This window comes from Culex pipiens, chromosome 1 (assembly GCF_016801865.2).
Source record: "Culex pipiens pallens isolate TS chromosome 1, TS_CPP_V2, whole genome shotgun sequence".
NCBI classification, from domain to species: domain Eukaryota; kingdom Metazoa; phylum Arthropoda; class Insecta; order Diptera; family Culicidae; genus Culex; species Culex pipiens.
The window spans coordinates 113,534,481-113,554,944 of NC_068937.1; the positions used below are offsets into that span (position 1 = coordinate 113,534,481).

The following is a 20,464-nucleotide window of genomic DNA, read 5'->3' on the forward strand; positions in this document are numbered from 1 at the left end:
CCATTTTGGGGTTCAGGCAGAAATTGTACCGTAGACTTCATTTAGGCGTCATTCATAAAGTATGTCACGCTCTAAGGGGGGGTCTGAACAAGTGTGACATTGCGTGTTGTAAGCATAGGAAAAGCGTGACAAAGGGGGGGAGGGGGGTAAATTTTGGCTGATTTTAGCGTGACGTACTTTATGGATGAAGCCTTAGGAGATTTACCTAAATCTTAATTATCTAAATTGGGCACTCAACAACAATTTTCGTTTCTTGATGATATTTTATAGGATTTTTCGTTAATGATAAGCTTTAACAATTTCCACCAAGAGGTTACATTTCTTTAACATTGTTTTCGTTCCATGACTCATTGAAAAATTCCACACCAGTGAGTTATTAAATTTTGTCACTGAAGGTTGATGATAAGAAAGAAACTAATTCAAAGTGCAATAAAAAGTGCAAATACGAAACGAAAAACGTGCGTCAAGCCTACGTACTCAATTTGGCCGCATATCTAAAAACGAAAGATCAAAAGCTCAGCCGAATTTTATTGGACAAATGTTGGTATACGATAGTGGTGCTTGTTTAAATATTGATCTGTGTGGTTTTTGGTGGTGGGGGGTATGTATTGGGGGATGTAGTTTTTGTTGTGGAGTTGGCAGGTTTGCGGGAGGCGGAGGATTGGGTAGGTAAAGTCGTCTGGTTTGGTGAATTTATATCAGTAGGTCAGAAAGGGATCATGAAGAATATTGGGGGTTGGCTGGGGGGGGTGCTTCTGTCGGGGTTCCCAGTGTGTTTGTTGGAGAGGGGGAGGTGAACATTTTCTGTTTTCCAATACACCACACTTAAAAAATCAATAACTTCTCCTCAAAGGAACTGAACGGGACAGATATAGTTCAACACTTTTGCTTTGCCTTGTTTACTTGGGTATGATGGATAGCAAGAATATAGGGGCCTGGGGGCACACCATTGGGCGGACTCTGGGAGTGGTTTTGTGATGTTTTGGGTATCGGAGTCATGGTTTGCATGGATGGGGGGTGGGCTTAAAATGTGAATGGGGTTGTGGGGGGGGGTAGGAGGGCTGGGCAAGAGGTTTGGCAAACTTGCTGGCTTGTTTGGGGGGGGTGGGTGCGGGTGTGGGGTGAGCTGGGTTTGTGGAAAACAATAGAGGAGAAGAACTGGGGACGAATTTTGAGGCTAGGAATTTTGACAGGTATGATTTTCATAAAGTTTGGCCTCTTTTCTGTCCATCAGACAACTGAAAGGTACATAGAGTAGCCTGTCATCAAACTAGGCCAAACTGTTAAAGTCACTCACAAAATGAACGTCGAGTGATTTGAGTTCATGTCTGACGTCACGACTTTCTTCTCTATTGCCAAAGTTTTCCTCCAATTTAAGAACTCACCTTAAACTGAACTGAAGGTTCACCAGAATTCCACCCTGACTGACGGCACACACACGTCTGATAGCTTATCGCAAAGGGCAGCTGATAAAAAAACTTGTCCATACAGGTGGAATTGGTCCCACTTTGGGGTGATACTCATTGACGAAGGACGGCTCACAGTTTCGTTGGAGAGCTAAAAGCACTAAGAGGCTTAAAAAAGTGTTAGTTATTTTTTTTTCGAGTGCTTGAAGTAATCATGGGTTTCGTAATTATTATGCAGAGGATCGTAGGTAAAGTGTGGACAAATATTTAAGTCTTATTTAGATGTAGTCGAAACAAATTGAAACGCAAAATAAAAGTATCTTACTCTATTCAAATCAAAGATTGTTTTTCATAAAGAAAAATGAATGTGCAAAGTTAATTAAATGTGCAATTTCGGGAAAACTCAAATAAGGATGGATTCCTTAAAAAATATCGTTTTATCAATTTTATTCGGTTACCTTCAGAAGCAAAAGATGAAGAAGGTTGGGATGCTATGTAAGTATTATCATTTGCATTGTGAATCAACAAAGGTGATTCATACAAACGAGGGTAAACCAAAGCCGATTATCAACTATGAGCATGAGCATGAGCATGAGCATGAGAGACCACCCATGGTTGTCCTTCTCCGTTGCTGAACAGGACCGTAATATCCTATCAATACAACCGACCATGCGCTTGAACGATCTAATGGTGTTTCCCTTATCAACAGCATGTATGAATGCGTTGAAAAGATAAAACATCAAGATCATTAAAACTAGATCTGAAGCAAATAGGTAACAGTCATTGGCCACCAACGGCGCCCGCCATGTCAGTTTGTAGATCTCGGGGGATTGGGACGGGAATGTTAGTTAGCACAGGTTGCTACCAAGGGTGGGTTCTATACGATATCCACACCCCCACGTGTGCCGGAAAACTACTTCTACTTGGGATTTTGTTAGTGGGTAAGGGTAATGGCCAGGATTCAACATAGAGGATGATGATGCGACCCAATAATCAATAAATTTTGTTTAATGGTGTGATGTATTATGCATTCTCAAGGCAAACAGTCGGAGGATGCGGATGAGATTATTCCCGGTTATTTGGTGTTGAGTTTATCATAAATGATTCAATCTTAGACAGCCGGCTGTGGAAAGATAAAACCAAATAAAATGCGAAAACGCTAAACCGCCCGGACCGAAAAACACACACAATCGGAAACGGCAACGAAAATCCTGCGTGATGACCGCGACGCGCACCGTTCAAATCCTCCAAAGCAACTGTCAAACATTCGCGAAATCACCCGGGTCGAAATACACACAATCGGGGGGGAAAACAAAGACGGAAACGGCAACGAAAATCCTGCGTGATGACCGCGACGCACACCGTTCAAATCCTCCAAAGCAACTGTCAAACAATCGCGAAATCACCCGGGTTGAAATACACACAATCGGGGGGGAAAACAAAGACGAAAACGTCAACGAAAATCCTGCGTGATGACCGCGACGCGCACCGTTCAAATGCCTCCAAAGCAACTGTCAAACAATCGCGAAATCACCCGGGTCGAAATACACACAATCGGGGGGGAAAACAAAGACGGAAACGGCAACGAAAATCCTGCGTGATGACCGCGACGCACACCGTTCAAATCCTCCAAAGCAACTGTCAAACAATCGCGAAATCACCCGGGTTGAAATACACACAATCGGGGGGGAAAACAAAGACGGAAACGGCAACGAAAATCCTGCGTGATGACCGCGACGCGCACCGTTCAAATCCTCCAAAGCAACTGTCAAACATTTGCGAAATCACCCGGGTCGAAATACACACAATCGGGGGGGAAAACAAAGACGGAAACGGCAACGAAAATCCTGCGTGATGACCGCGACGCGCACCGTTCAAATGCCTCCAAAGCAACTGTCAAACAATCGCGAAATCACCCGGGTCGAAATACACACAATCGGGGGGAAAACAAAGACGGAAACGGCAACGAAAATCCTGCGTGATGACCGCGACGCACACCGTTCAAATCCTCCAAAGCAACTGTCAAACAATCGCGAAATCACCCGGGTCGAAATACACACAATCGGGGGGAAAAACAAAGACGGAAACGGCAACGAAAATCCTGCGCGATGACCGCGACGCACACCGTTCAAATCCTCCAAAGCAACTGTCAAACAATCGCGAAATACACACAATCGGGGGGGAAAACAAAGACGAAAACGTCAACGAAAATCCTGCGCGATGACCGCGACGCACACCGTTCAAATCCTCCAAAGCAACTGTCAAACAATCGCGAAATCACCCGGGTCGAAATACACACAATCGGAGGGAAAAACAAAGACGGAAACGGCAACGAAAATCCTGCGTGATGACCGCGACGCACACCGTTCAAATCCTCCAAAGCAACTGTCAAACAATCGCGAAATCACCCGGGTCGAAATACACACAATCGGAGGGAAAAACAAAGACGGAAACGGCAACGAAAATCCTGCGCGATGACCGCGACGCACACCGTTCAAATCCTCCAAAGCAACTGTCCAACCAAAGCCGATTATCAACTATGAATAAAGAAACTAGTAAAATCGGGTGCAGGACATTCCAAAGTCGTTTCGTCGAAAGGATTTTTATCCAAAATGGTTTTGGTTGAGTTTTTGCATTTTTTAGTAAACATGAGCCGTTCTTAATTCTTCCAAGAAACTTTCATTGTTTTATTTTTATTTTATAACTAAATGAACAGCAGCTAACTCTAATGTTGCCATATCAGCACTTTGACGTTCAATTAAAGCTCATACACTAAATCCCCCATGTGCGCTCTTTTTGGGGGGGCGCACACCGGGGGAGAGCGCAATTCGGGGGAGCGTTATTTCGGGGTTTGAGCGCAAACGGGGGGAACGTTATTTCGGGGTTTGAGCGCAAACGGGGGGAGCGTTATTTCGGGGTTTTGGCGTAAAATGGGGTTTTCTTTTTTAATGTACTTTATTCCCAAATAAATGAAATATTTATATAAGGGGGAATCCACAAAACACGGGTAAGGGACCATACACAAATCTGGGTATCCAAGAACTCCCGGAAGTCATGCCCTAGATATCTACTTGATCATCGAGGGTCTATATGGTTGAACTAACCATCGGTATAGCTTCAGGTAGCTTCAGTGAACCACGATGGATACCCTTCGCCATGTTGGATTGTTATGGGTCCTTCAGGAACTCTCGGAAGTTATGACCTGATGATCTACCTGATCAACGGGGGTCTACATGGGTGAATTAACCATCGGTATAGCTTCCGGTAGCTTCAGTGAATCACGATGGATATTCTGGGTTACGTTGGATTGTTATGGGTCCTCCAGGAACTCCCAGGAGTTATGACCTGATAATCTACCTGATCAACGGGGTTCTATATGTATATATTACCCATCGGTATAGCTTCAGGTAGCTTCAGTGAACCACGATGGATACTCTGGGGTAGGTTAGATTGTTATGGGTCCTCTAGGAACTCCCGGAAGTTATGACCTGATGATCTACCTGATCAACGGGGGTCTATATTGGTATATTACACATCGGTATAGCTTCAGGTAGCTTCAGTGAACCACGATGGATATCCTTGGCCATGTTGGATTGTTATGGGTCCTCAAGGAACTCCCGGGAGTAATGACCTGATGATCTACCTGATCAAAGGGTGTCTATATTGGTATATTAACCATCGGTATAGCTTCCGGTAGCTCCAGTGAACCACGATGGATATTCTGCGTTACGTTGGATTGTTATGGGCCCTCCAGGAACTCCCGGGAGTTATGACCTGATTATCTACTTGATCGACGGGGGTCTATATGGATGTATTAACCATCGGTATAGCTTCAGGTAGCTTCAGTGAACCACGATGGATACTCTGGGGTAGGTTGGATGGATATGGGTCCTCCAGGAACTCCATTGAGTTATGACCTGATGATCTACCTGATCAACGGGGGTCTATATTGGTATATTAACCATCGGTATAGCTTCAGGTAGCTTCAGTGAACCACCATGGATATTCTGGGCTACGTTGGATTGTTATGGGTCCTCCAGGAACTCCATGAAGTTATGACCTGATGATCTACCTGATCAACGGGGGTCTATATTGGTATATTAACCATCGGTATAGCTTCAGGTAGCTTCAGTGAACCACGATGGATATACTTCGCCATGTTGGTTTGATATGGGTCCTCAAGGAACTCCCGGGAGTTATGACCTGATGATCTACCTGATCAACGGGGGTCTATATTGGTATATTAACCATCGGTATAGCTTCAGGTAGCTTCAGTGAACCACGATGGATAGTCTGGGGTAGGTTGGATTGTTATGGGTCCTCCAGGAACTCCATGGAGTTATGACCTGATGATCTACCTGATCAACGGGGGTCTATATTGGTTTATTAACCATCGGTATAGCTTCAGGTAGCTTCAGTGAACCACGATGGATACTCTGGGGTAGGTTGGATTGTTATGGGTCCTCCAGGAACTCCATGGAGTTATGACCTGATAATCTACCTGATCAACGGGGGTCTATATTGGTATATTAACCATTGGTATAGCTTCAGGTAGCTTCAGTGAACCACCATGGATATTCTGGGGTACGTTGGAATGTTATGGGTCCTCCAGGAACTCCCGGGAGTTATGACCTGATGATCTACCTGATCAACGAGGGTTGGTCTATATGGGTCCAACAATCCAACGAACTCCAGAGCATCCATCGTGGTGCAGTGAAGCTACCTGAAGCTATACCGATGATTTATACACCCATATAGACTCCGTTGATCAGGTAGGTCATCAGGTCATAACTTCCGAGAGTTTCTGGAGGACCCATAACAATCCAACCTACCCCAAAGTATCCATCGTGGTTCACTGAAGCTACCTGAAGCTATACCGATGGTTAATATACCAATATAGACCCCCGTTGATCAGGTAGATCATCAGGTCATAACTCCCGGGAGTTCCTTGAGGACCCATATCAAACCAACATGGTTAAGGTTATCCATTGTGGTTCACTGAAGCTACCTGAAGCTACACCGATGGTTAATATACCAATTTAGGCCCCCGTTGATCAGGTAGATTATCAGGTCATAACTCCATGGAGTTCCTGGAGGACCCATAACAATCCAACGTACCCCAGAGTATCCATCGTGGTTCACTGAAGCTACCTGAAGCTATACCGATGGTTAATTCACCCATATAGACCCCCGTTGATCAGGTAGATCATCAGGTCATAACTTCCGAGAGTTCCTGGAGGACCCATAACAATCCAACCTACCCCAGAGTATCCATCGTGGTTCACTGAAGCTACCTGAAGCTATACCGATGGTTAATTCACCCATATAGACCCCCGTTGATCAGGTAGATCATAAGGGCATAACTTCCGAGAGTTCCTGGAGGACCCATAACAATCCAACTTACCCCAGAGTATCCATCGTGGTTCACTGAAGCTACCTGAAGCTATACCGATGGTTAATTCACCCATATAGACCCCCGTTGAACAGGTAGATCATCAGGTCATAACTTCCGGGAGTTCCTGGAAGACCCATAACAATCCAACATAACCCAGAATATTAATCGTGGTTCACTGAAGCTACCGGAAGCTATACCGATGGTTAATTCACCCGTATAGACCCCCGTTGATCAAGTAGATATCTAGGGCATGACTTCCGGGAGTTCTTGGATACCCAGATTTGTGGATGGCCCCTTATCCGTGTTTTGTGGATGACCCCTTATACAAATGTTTCATTTATATGTAAATAAAGTACATTAAAAAAGAAAACCCCATTTTACGCCAAAACCCCGAAATAACGCTCCCCCGATTTGCGCCAATTAGAGCGTTATTTGGGGGGAGCGTTATTTCGGGGTTTGAGCGCAATTCGGGGGGCGCAAAACGGGGGAGGCGCAATCGGGGGGAGCGTATTTAGGGGTTTTAGTGTAAAAAGCGTTTCTGGAACTGGAATTGAGTGATAAATAGCTCAATAAGAAGTGAGCTGTCGTAACTCAGGCCAGGTCTTTATTTATTCTTAAGGTGAAATTCCAAGTGACCAGAAAAATGGCGGATTTGGCTGCCGTCGTTTGGCCTTAATTTCTATCAATGATGAGCATTTGGCCCTTATTTTTCCCGATCAAATAATTCGCTGCCAACAAAAAAGTCTCCAGCATCAATATCTTATCACCTACCTTAACCATATGTTAACTCGAACAAGACAGGCTCATAATTTACCGATTCCTTAACATTTTATTGCGATTTCTCACTCAGATCTTCCAGAAACTTAATAAAATTTGGAAGCCTTAAAAAAATCATGAGAAATCTTCTTCTTCGTATCACTTTGCAGTATTTTTCCCAATCTTCTTCCTCATTCTGAGCTCCACTATATTTTCACTCACGATATGAAACTATCTTAATAAATATGCTTCAGATCACTAAGCACCACTTCATTTCACAAAAACTTTCCGGCCAAATGTTTTTGAAAGCCCGGCGAACTTTATTTTTACCACAACGTGCAGATTTTTCCGAAGCTCGCGCACTCTAAATTCAAGATTGTTCTTCTTTGTTCTTGCACATCATGCTGGAAATCATTTCTATACACACATTTGACATTGGCATATCGAAAACCAAGCTTTTTTTTAATTTCTTCTTGCCACAAGCCCTTCTGAAACGTTCGTAAACACAGGCAGTAAATGTTGCCAGCAGCAGTTACGAGTCAAGTGCGAATATGAAATTAAAAAATCGACAATTTTTCTGTAAAATCATGCGTAACATTACAAGTTAATATTTTTTTTTACCTTATATTGGTTTTGCAATAAATAAATATTAGTTTCACCATAAATAAGGACCTATTTTGAAATAATCACATTTAGCTAAGTTTCGTTTACCCTTGGGTTGGCATCACTGCTGTCGCTTTGCTGCGGCAGCCCAGCCTGTCGCAGCCATTCATCTGTCATGTTTTCGAGCCAAATCAAAGCAGCCAGGCGACAAAACAAAACAGAGCACCCCAAACAAGCAAAACCGGATAAAATTCGCAAGTTTTATGTTATAAAACAGGAAAAAAAATTGCAACTAAATAATTAACTGAAGTTAAAGTAAGTATTAGGGTCTAATGCGGAAAAAAAACCGTTATAATAATGTGAACATTTTCTAGCTTTTACGGCTTATCTTGGACTCCCGTGGCCATCAGAATAGCAACTTCGACATCCACTTCCACAAAACGGCCTGTCGACATTTTCGACTCGTGAAAGTTTGCTGGTGGCATGGCCTGTACTCCGGAAAAGTTTCCGATTCGGCGACCCGACGAAATATCGGGAAAATGGAATCTTCAGAGCGGGGTCTTCAGCACTTGCTGGAAAGGAGTCGGGATGGAATCTAGCCGTCATCAGAGAGTGAAGCCAAGCTGAAGCCCTCTCCGAACCGGTCGCTAAGAGATGGAATGGATGGAATAAACTCCGCAGCTTACGCCTTGTAGGCCTCGAGATGGGCTTCACGGAGGAACCGGTCACGTTCAACGGACAAAAAAATCAAGCGTAACCACGTCTTCCGGGAGGTACCAGTTACGTCAAAGCCGGACAGCTTCAAAGTGTCCGCCGTACTTCCCACCGGTCAACAGAAACTGGCGCAGCAAGCTTCCCTCACGAAGGAGGCCACAAAAAGGCCGCACCTTGAGTCACGTCCTGCCGGAAGATGTCAAGGATGTTGGTGCACAGTCGTCATTTGCTTCCTGGAAAAATCCGTTGCCTCTTGGGGTCCGTTAATAGAAGCTACGGTCACCCGAATCAAATTCTAAGAAGAAATTTTAAATATAATCCGATACATTGCACTGGAAAAATTTAAAAAAAAAACTCTACTCACCAGAAGTTTTTTATCGCATACTAAAAGAAACCAAACTTATTTTAACGAAGAGTTGACTCAAATGTACGAAAAACATTAATATTAAAAATAATACCTCAAAGTCAACAATCGAAAGGAAAAAAAATCTTTATTTTTAAATTTTACATTTGCGTGATTTTCTATGCCTGGTTTTTATTTACATTAAAACCTACGATAACATAAAATTCAGTAGAAAAAACACTGTTAGGTAAATTCATCTTAAATGTAAATATTGACATTTGAAACTAAACAAAACAAACGAGATTTTTGTTTGATTTCAGTTGGTAAACAACAACAAAACAATCAGCCTGATGACGCTAATGATTTTAATGACTACTACGAAGAAGAATACCAAGAAGAAGAAGCCCGAATTGATGTACTCCGATTTCACCTTAAAAACTCGGAAGCGAACCTTCGGTTTGTTTCTGGTCCCACCACCCACCTCATAAAACACAACCGCTCGCTACAGCATTAAACGCCAGACTAAAGAACTGATTCCGAATAATCCAAATTCCGATCGCCGAAGGCCAGTCCCGACACAGTCGGTCCACAAGCGCACAAACACACACGCAACTCTCTCAAACCTCAACCACGCCGCGTGTGTTCATTCCGAATTCATCAGCCTCACTCTCACGCCACATCCGCAACGATCGTAGTATTCGTTCGTTTCTGCTCTCTCTTTTTCCCTACCAACGTGCGCGTCGCGCACACTTCAATCCACCTCGTCGACGCGCTCCGACTTATACAGGCGCACACGCGGAGCAGGCTCATTACATTGCACACGCGGTTGCTCTCTCTTTGTGTGCATCTTCGTTGTCTAACGGAAACAAGAAACATTTGAGTTTCAACTCTAACATTTCAAATGGTCACATTTGATTACTTTATAACATTTTGCGCTCTTTTGCGAATTCCTCAAATTCTATCATAATTGCCCGCTCTATCTGCGACATTTTCCTTCTCCTGTACTCTACACTCAACCCAAAAACCTCAAACGCTTGTTCTCGCTCGCACTCCCCATTATAAATTCTCCCTTGAATTCAATCAATAGCTCCAACATAAGTCGTGTAGGGTTTCAGGCTACCGTTTCTTAAATTTTCGCTCCAAATTAACTGAAGTTCTTAAAACCAACGCTTGTTCTCACTCAAAATCTCCATAATAAATTCTCCCTAGGATTCAATCAATAGCTCCAACATAAGTCGTGTAGGGTTTCGGCTACCGTTTCTTAAATTTTCGCTCCAAACTAACTGAAGTTCTTAAAACCAACGCTTGTTCTCACTCAAAATCTCCATAATAAATTCTCCCTAGAATTCAATCAATAGCTCCAACATAAGTCGTGTAGGGTTTCAGGCTACCGTTTCTTAAATTTTCGCTCCAAATTAACTGAAGTTCTTAAAACCAACGCTTGTTCTCACTCAAAATCTCCATAATAAATTCTCCCTAGGATTCAATCAATAGCTCCAACATAAGTCGTGTAGGGTTTCGGCTACCGTTTCTTAAATTTTCGCTCCAAACTAACTGAAGTTCTTAAAACCAACGCTTGTTCTCACTCAAAATCTCCATAATAAATTCTCCCTAGAATTCAATCAATAGCTCCAACATAAGTCGTGTAGGGTTTCAGGCTACCGTTTCTTAAATTTTCGCTCCAAATTAACTGAAGTTCTTAAAACCAACGCTTGTTCTCACTCAAAATCTCCATAATAAATTCTCCCTAGAATTCAATCAATAGCCCCAACATAAGTCGTGTAGGGTTTCAGGCTACCGTTTCTTAAATCTTCGCTCCAAACTAACTGAAGTTCTCAAAACCAACGCTTGTTCTCACTCAAAATCTCCATAATAAATTCTCCCTAGAATTCAATCAATAGCTCCAACATAAGTCGTGTAGGGATTCAGGCTACCGTTTCTTAAATTTTAGCTCCAAATTAACTGAAGTTCTTAAAACCAACGCTTGTTCTCACTCAAAATCTCCATAATAAATTCTCCCTAGAATTCAATCAATAGCTCCAACATAAGTCGTGTAGGGTTTCAGGCTACCGTTTCTTAAATCTTCGCTCCAAACTAACTGAAGTTCTCAAAACCAACGCTTGTTCTCACTCAAAATCTCCATAATAAATTCTCCCTAGAATTCAATCAATAGCTCCAACATAAGTCGTGTAGGGTTTCAGGCTACCGTTTCTTAAATCTTCGCTCCAAACTAACTGAAGTTCTCAAAACCAACGCTTGTTCTCACTCAAAATCTCCATAATAAATTCTCCCTAGAATTCAATCAATAGCTCCAACATAAGTCGTGTAGGGTTTCAGGCTACCGTTTCTTAAATTTTCGCTCCAAATTAACTGAAGTTCTTAAAACCAACGCTTGTTCTCACTCAAAATCTCCATAATAAATTCTCCCTAGGATTCAATCAATAGCTCCAACATAAGTCGTGTAGGGTTTCGGCTACCGTTTCTTAAATTTTCGCTCCAAACTAACTGAAGTTCTTAAAACCAACGCTTGTTCTCACTCAAAATCTCCATAATAAATTCTCCCTAGAATTCAATCAATAGCTCCAACATAAGTCGTGTAGGGTTTCAGGCTACCGTTTCTTAAATTTTCGCTCCAAATTAACTGAAGTTCTTAAAACCAACGCTTGTTCTCACTCAAAATCTCCATAATAAATTCTCCCTAGAATTCAATCAATAGCCCCAACATAAGTCGTGTAGGGTTTCAGGCTACCGTTTCTTAAATCTTCGCTCCAAACTAACTGAAGTTCTCAAAACCAACGCTTGTTCTCACTCAAAATCTCCATAATAAATTCTCCCTAGAATTCAATCAATAGCTCCAACATAAGTCGTGTAGGGTTTCAGGCTACCGTTTCTTAAATCTTCGCTCCAAACTAACTGAAGTTCTCAAAACCAACGCTTGTTCTCACTCAAAATCTCCATAATAAATTCTCCCTAGAATTCAATCAATAGCTCCAACATAAGTCGTGTAGGGTTTCAGGCTACCGTTTCTTAAATTTTCGCTCCAAATTAACTGAAGTTCTTAAAACCAACGCTTGTTCTCACTCAAAATCTCCATAATAAATTCTCCCTAGAATTCAATCAATAGCTCCAACATAAGTCGTGTAGGGTTTCAGGCTACCGTTTCTTAAATTTTCGCTCCAAATTAACTGAAGTTCTTAAAACCAACGCTTGTTCTCACTCAAAATCTCCATAATAAATTCTCCCTAGAATTCAATCAATAGCTCCAACATAAGTCGTGTAGGGTTTCAGGCTACCGTTTCTTAAATTTTCGCTCCAAATTAACTGAAGTTCTTAAAACCAACGCTTGTTCTCACTCAAAATCTCCATAATAAATTCTCCCTAGAATTCAATCAATAGCTCCAACATAAGTCGTGTAGGGATTCAGGCTACCGTTTCTTAAATTTTCGCTCCAAATTAACTGAAGTTCTTAAAACCAACGCTTGTTCTCACTCAAAATCTCCATAATAAATTCTCCCTAGAATTCAATCAATAGCTCCAACATAAGTCGTGTAGGGTTTCAGGCTACCGTTTCTTAAATCTTCGCTCCAAACTAACTGAAGTTCTCAAAACCAACGCTTGTTCTCACTCAAAATCTCCATAATAAATTCTCCCTAGAATTCAATCAATAGCTCCAACATAAGTCGTGTAGGGTTTCAGGCTACCGTTTCTTAAATCTTCGCTCCAAACTAACTGAAGTTCTCAAAACCAACGCTTGTTCTCACTCAAAATCTCCATAATAAATTCTCCCTAGAATTCAATCAATAGCTCCAACATAAGTCGTGTAGGGTTTCAGGCTACCGTTTCTTAAATTTTCGCTCCAAATTAACTGAAGTTCTTAAAACCAACGCTTGTTCTCACTCAAAATCTCCATAATAAATTCTCCCTAGAATTCAATCAATAGCTCCAACATAAGTCGTGTAGGGTTTCAGGCTACCGTTACTTAAATTTTCGCTCCAAACTGACTGAGGTTCTCAAAACCAACGCTTGTTCTCACTCGCATACCCGATAATAAAATCTCCCTAGAATTAAATAAATAGCTCCAACAGAAGTCGGGTATGGTTTCAAGCTTCCGTTCCTTAAATCTTCGCTCCAAATTAACTGAAGTTCTTAAAACAAACGCTTTTTCTCACTCAAAATCTCTCGTCTCACAAATTTCATTATCAGTGGCCAACGAGCACGCTCGTCTCACAAATTTCATTATCAGTGGCCAACGAGCAACGCTCGTCTCACAAATTTCCTTCCAAGTGGCCAACGAGCAACGCTCATCTCACAAATTTCACTCTCAGTGGTCAACGAGCAACGCTCGTTTCACAAATTTTACTCTCAGTGGCCAACGAGCAACGCTCGTCTCACAAATTTCATTGTCAGTGGCCAACGAGCACGCTCGTCTCACAAATTACATTATCAGTGGCCAACGAGCAACGCTCGTCTCACAAATTTTACTCTCAGTGGCCAACGAGCAACGCTCGTCTCACAAATTTCATTATCAGTGGCCAACGAGCAACGCTCGTCTCACAAATTTTACTCTCAGTGGCCAACGAGCAACGCTCGTCTCACAAATTTCACTCTCAGTGGCCAACGAGCAACGCTCGTCTCACAAATTTTACTCTCAGTGGCCAACGAGCAACGCTCGTCTCACAAATTTTACTCTCAGTGGCCAACGAGCAACGCTCGTCTCACAAATTACATTATCAGTGGCCAACGAGCAACGCTCGTCTCACAACTTTCACTCTCAGTGGCCAACGAGCAACGCTCGTCTCACGAAATAATGTCTAGTTATTTGCGTATTCCCGAAAAAGACACGCGGCAAACCAGCCTCGAAACGACGCGCCGCACTTTCGGCAAATGAGCGCTGTCAAATCCCATACTACGCGTTTTGTTTTTCTTGATCTTTTCTTCGAATCGCGTGGCATTGTTGCTAGGTATGTTTTTTTATTGCACCAAAAGTACAGACAATCGCTGGCAACAATGTCTATGGCACATTCTGAAATGCCGCGCTGCGTGTACCTTTGAAAAAACGGACAATACCAACGAGCAACGATCATCTCAAACATTTTACTTCTATGTGGCCACGGTGGTTACACGAGTTACATTATTACATTAATGTTTCTTTTTTTTAGTATACAACCAACAATTATCTCCATTGTACCTTGCTTGCAATTTCATTCAATAAGCCTAGCGTATTCCGTTATATTTCGTAGTAACTCACTTAACATTTTCACACATAAACCGCATTTTTAAACGTTAGCGCTAAAACGCATGATATCGAATCAAAATCAGCCACAACGTGTAGCCGAAAAGCTAAATCACAAAAAAAAACTGTTCGCCAACAATTCGTCTTCACATCAAAATTACACCGCAATTCAATATACTTGTTCGTCAGAAATTTCTTGAATCACACAGTTAAAAATCTTGCTTGAAATTGCAAACTCATTACTAAACTAGGACAACTGTAGATACATCCTTTTTTCCTTCTTGTTACAAACTACAACTCATCTAGAAAGACATGCTATTTCGTCTCCAATATAGCTTGAACAATCCATCATCAATTCTCATTTTTGTTTCCATAGCCCATAACCAAACAATTACAATACATATTTCAATAAATCACGCAAAAAAACACAAGCAATCACCCATTAACAATTCTTTCGGCATGAAATTCTAGCATCATCGGACTAAAATAGATGAATGCACATCATCAGGGCAACTCGTCGACTCAACCTCCACTTGACAAAACAATTTCTCCGGCACGATGTCTAATCACCATCGGCTCGACATAGGTCAGGATTGCGAAACCTCACTACGACTTCCCGACCCAACCTTCACTGACTCGGATCCAACCTACTCAGCGAGCCAAAACATCAAATTAAATCAAAATGCTCGCTCAGCAGCACCACCTTGGCGCTCTCTATTGCGAGGTTCCTACTCGAGACTTAACGGGCCACAAACATGGCGTCTCTTCCAAAACTTTTGTGTCACGAATAAAAAAAACTTACCGGCTTCCAACTGCTCACCAAACCAACCATTCGGGGCACTCAACACATCGTAACACTATTTTCACTGTTACTTCGTTCACTTCTTGTGGGACCATCAAACAAACTTTTAGAAGAAATTCTTAAACTTTTCTTTTAATAATCCTTCCAACTGCGCCATTGTCGTAACTCAGGCCAGGTCTTTATTTATTCTTAAAAACTCGGAAGCGAACCTTCGGTTTGTTTCTGGTCCCACCACCCACCTCATAAAACACAACCGCTCGCTACAGCATTAAACGCCAGACTAAAGAACTGATTCCGAATAATCCAAATTCCGATCGCCGAAGGCCAGTCCCGACACAGTCGGTCCACAAGCGCACAAACACACACGCAACTCTCTCAAACCTCAACCACGCCGCGTGTGTTCATTCCGAATTCATCAGCCTCACTCTCACGCCACATCCGCAACGATCGTAGTATTCGTTCGTTTCTGCTCTCTCTTTTTCCCTACCAACGTGCGCGTCGCGCACACTTCAATCCACCTCGTCGACGCGCTCCGACTTATACAGGCGCACACGCGGAGCAGGCTCATTACATTGCACACGCGGTTGCTCTCTCTTTGTGTGCATCTTCGTTGTCTAACGGAAATCAAGAAACATTTGAGTTTCAACTCTAACATTTCAAATGGTCACATTTGATTACTTTATAACATTTTGCGCTCTTTTGCGAATTCCTCAAATTCTATCATAATTGCCCGCTCTATCTGCGACATGAGCAAGCAAGTTTCGATCAACAGTTTTACCAAATACGTTCTTTAGATAGTGAAAATCACCAAATTGGATGGAGGGAGCAAGCGTTAAACCTACCAAACATACGAGAATTTCCCCTAATTCCTTGAAAAAAACACTTTAAAAAAAAAAAGTTTAAGTGAGTTTAGGCATTTTGGACGTATAAAATTTTGATTTTAATATTTTTGTTTGTTTTACATTCTTATAAAAAAAAAACAACAATTCTTTAAAAACGTAAGTATAATAAAAAAAATTTTTTTTTTTTCACAACTTATTTTTATTAGGTCCTTTTAGGTGCTACGACCAGGTTAGGACCGAGGATCAAAAATACAACAAATAATAAATAATAAAAAAAAAAAAACGTAACTGAATCAGATGATCATTTTCTCGTGCCATGTGTCAGCAAGTGTGCGATCACGTCAATCTGTTCCTCGGGTGTCTTGCACTGCCTCAAGCGAACTCTGTATTCTCGGTAAATGGCCCACAGCTCCGACTCGCTGTACAGCATCCGTTCACCTTGTTGCTCCTTCGGGGTTGCACCGGCGTCGGCGCCAGTATTTCCTTGACTTCTTCCTGCGGGACGAGGATGTTTCTCTTCCGGTACCGCTCCAGGTAGCGGAGGAAAATCCGCCGCGGTAAACACAGCTCCTGCCGGAGTCTGTTTGTCCTTTTTCCATGCTGGCGGCTTCGGCTTGGACGCCTGCTGCCTCGACTGGATGAACTGCGCACGTTTGGGACAGCTGCGGTCCAGACCCTCGTGGGATCCAGAACAGTTGACACATTTCTTGGCTTGCGTTTCTTCTGCTTTGCACTTTTCTGTGTTGTGGGGACCCCCACAGCTGCTGCACCTGGGCTTGAGATGGCAGTTACTGGTTCCGTGACCGAACTGCAAGCAGTTCTTGCACTGGGTCACGTGCGGTTCTTTGTTCCGGTAGGCCACCCACCGGACAACGACTGGTCCCACTTTCTTTACTTTGCTACTCAACTCCTTCAGACTGGTGTGCCCCTTGGGGAAGAGCACGATGAAAGGCGTCTCATCGATGGCGGGAAGCTGCTGCTTCCGCCTGATGGCGTGTACTGCCAAGACGTCCAGCTGATGTTCCGTCTTGAGCAGCTCCTTGATGTAATCCGGTTCCACGTTCGGGAGACCTCGCATTACTACCCGGTGCGGTCTCGCACTGCGCTTTCCGTGCGTGTAGAACTGCACCTTGTTCTTCGTCAGGTGGGCTTGCACCGTGTCGAAGTCGTCGCTCGAGAAGCACGTAATTTTTGTGCCGTACCGCGTCAGTTTGTGTTCCGGCTGGACATCACACGACGACATCACCTTCGCAAGGCGGGCGAAGCTCATTTCTTTCACCACCAGCGGCGGCTGCTTCTTCTCCCCGGCCGACTTGCCGGTTGCTGGTACCACGGGGTTGGTTTTTTCTGCTGCTGGGTTCGCATTGTTGTTGTTGTTGCTCTCCTCCGCTAGCGGGCTGAACTTGTTGTTGCTGAGCAGTTTCTCCACATCGCCGTCGTTGCCGCCATCGCCGACGTTGATCTCCTCCTTAGCCTTCCTGCGGCGAACCTTGACCACGGGACGAAATCCGCCCCCGTCCTCTCCTCCTCCTTCAGAGTCTTCCACCTCCATGCCCGTCGCCGCCTGCGTCTTGGGTTGAAACCCGTCCGGTTTCTCCCACACACTTTTCCTCAAGGCCGCGTTCCAGTAGAACGTCCTTCCATTCTCAGCCCTGTGCTCCGTCCACTCACTCTCCACCGTCGCGGCCGCCGCCATGGCCGTCGGCGAAAGTTAACAAAACACCGTCAAAAACGCGCTAAGCTAGCTCGAAAAACGACCAAACCCAACGAAAGTTGAACAGGGAGTGTATTTTGCTGCACTGATCGTTGATGGATGATGATTCACTGATCAGTTTCTCTGCATGATGAATTTGCTGCACACGTTCAGTTTCTCCGGGTCGGGTTAATCAGGAATCATGTTAACGGTGCTGCTACTCCTCAGCTTGACAGATGACTGATAAATTCTTCCAAATGGATGGCTTCGCTGCTTCAGATTCTTTTTACACTTTTGATAATAAAAAATTCTCAGATATATTGGATTCAATTAACATTACCCATTATTTGAAAAGCCTTGCAATGTATCTACAAAAACATAATTTCTGTGAAAGTTTGTGTTTTATGAACATAAATTGCAAAGTTATGAGAAAAAGAAATAACAGTTTTCTGAAAAATCGTCAAATCGGGTGGAGCAAGGGATGGAGCTAAAAATAGAGGGATGGTCCAATCGGCCCCAACTTTGAGATTTCTATTAACTATCGATAATTGAACGTTCCCTCCAGGTTTGATCCAAACTGGTGATGGTCGAGTCCAAAAGTGTACTCAGTTGTCATAATGCTTTTTTACCAGTTTCAGCAGTTTTCTAACTTAACACAATGAAAAAATCTCAAAACCATTTCAGATTGGATCGCGGCCAACAAGCTGGTCACGTTCTTGGGCGTGGCCCTGTTTGCCTTTTTCGTGGCCACGATCGCGCTGGCCGTCGAGAACAACGACAACGCGGCCGCCCTCCAGAGCTGCCAGGACAGGCTGTACGCGGCCACGACTACGTCGACGACCGTCCCACCGGCGACAACCGCTACTCCGGATCCGGTAACAACCGCTACTCCAGATCCGACAACAACAACTACTCAGGAGCCGCCAGCATCATCCACAGAGGATCCTGGGAACGGTAGAAAACGTCGATTTGCAGAAGCAAACTCATGGCGACAAATGGGTTGAGTTAGACTGGAGTTTTCACAGCAGCTTTCAATTCAGCAGAATTATTTGTTGAAATTTATGTTAAATAAAAATGTGTTTTTCTTTCAATATTCATCCGCCAATTTATCTACAATTCAGAATGCTTAAAGGTTTGTTGTCATTCTTGTTGATAGGAGCAAATTTATTCTACAAATCAATTATCGATGGAAGTTCTTTAATTAATCACAGTCTGTTTCACTTCTCATGCACTCCTTCCCAGGACAAGGCACAACCCGAATTAATTGGTTTTCTGAACATCTATTACCGCTGTGTCAACAGAAATTTCGGACAGATTATAACAACGAACCGTTCAACCATGGGTTCAACCTTTTTCCTGGTACCGAAACGTTGATAAAGCTTCACCATCTTGAACTCACCTGGCTGTGCAAGCAAAGCTCTTTTAAGTTGAGGAGGGGTCAATCGAAGAAGAAGCCCCAACCTTGAATCTTGAGCGATTCTGGTGAAAGCTTCAATTTCTTAACATTCTAGGCCAGATTTGATGAAGCTCTAGAATTTGCACCTCTTGCTGACAAGATTTTGGCTTTGTTTCATATCACTTTTTTTTAACTTTTGACTGATTTGTAGATTTCTATGGGATTTGTTTATACCTTTTTATTATTTATACTGCCTAAAACTAGGTGACATTGATATGTTGATTTTCAGCAAATGAAAAATACGAAAATGTTTTAAATGTTACACTGATTGACATTTTTGTTCAGTTGTTTGCCTACACTCGGAATTTTAATGAAAACTCCTCAATATTTATACATATTCAGAGAGTACGTTAAATTTCCCATAAGAACCATTGGACGTTTTGGTTTCTGTTCTATGATCGAATATGACGTTACAACGTTGCAGAATTTTGGGGCTGTGATTTTGATCTGGCAATCAACATAAACTGATTTGTTTCATGTTTTTTACGTAAATTGCCTACTGAATCGAATGCCATAATTGATTTTTGAAAAGAAAGTAAAGCTGTTTTTTGCTTCCGCTTTACATTTTGCGAATTAGCAACAAAAACTCTTACAAAAAGTTTGGTTTCCTTGCGTTGTATCGTCACGAAAATTCTTAATGATATGATCAGTTTTTGAAAAAATCTATCCTGACCACCGGACTTACTTGGATTTTCTGGAAGTGGTTTTAAGGTGCTTTTCTGCTGGTTGAGGTGCCTGAAAACACAATGTTTTGAAAATTCTATGTTAATACTTTTCACGTGCGTCAAATGTGGAGTTTTTTTTAATCTTTTCAAGTTTGAAAAGTTGGTTTTAAAAGCTTTAAACTATGTAGAATCCAATCATAACATCAATTTTGCCATTTAATGAAGTTTTTTTGTAAGGATTATTCATTAACGGCTCATCTTACGCCAACTCATACAGCAGTTGCTCCGACCCTCTTTGATTTGTGTGAAACTCTGTTTTAATTTTGGTCCCTGATCACGAATCTGAGGACCATTGTTCAATATCTCATAACGGAGAGACGGTGCGACCCCTTTGAACAAGCGAAAATATATTTTTTAGGCAAAATTAAAAAAAAAGGTCATATCTAACCAATCAAATCTTCAACCATCAATCATGGTCAGGGTTGTTAAAATATCAAAATATCAGCTCTCAGCAACTACAATTATCGCACCTGAATATTCATGCCTCAAATACAAC

General features: G+C 42.6%; 1 protein-coding gene across 1 annotated transcript; it reads left to right on the forward strand.

Annotated features, from left to right (window-relative positions):
* The first annotated feature begins 1,501 nt into the window (after window positions 1–1,501).
* LOC120430094 (maltase-glucoamylase-like) lies at window positions 1,502–18,878 on the forward strand. The gene is made up of 2 exons (XM_039595183.1): window positions 1,502–1,654; window positions 18,472–18,878. Exons 1-2 carry the CDS (start codon window positions 1,621–1,623, stop codon window positions 18,789–18,791), a joined length of 354 nt encoding a protein of 117 aa, XP_039451117.1. The 5' UTR covers window positions 1,502–1,620; the 3' UTR covers window positions 18,792–18,878.
* Window positions 18,879–20,464: the final 1,586 nt, after the last annotated feature.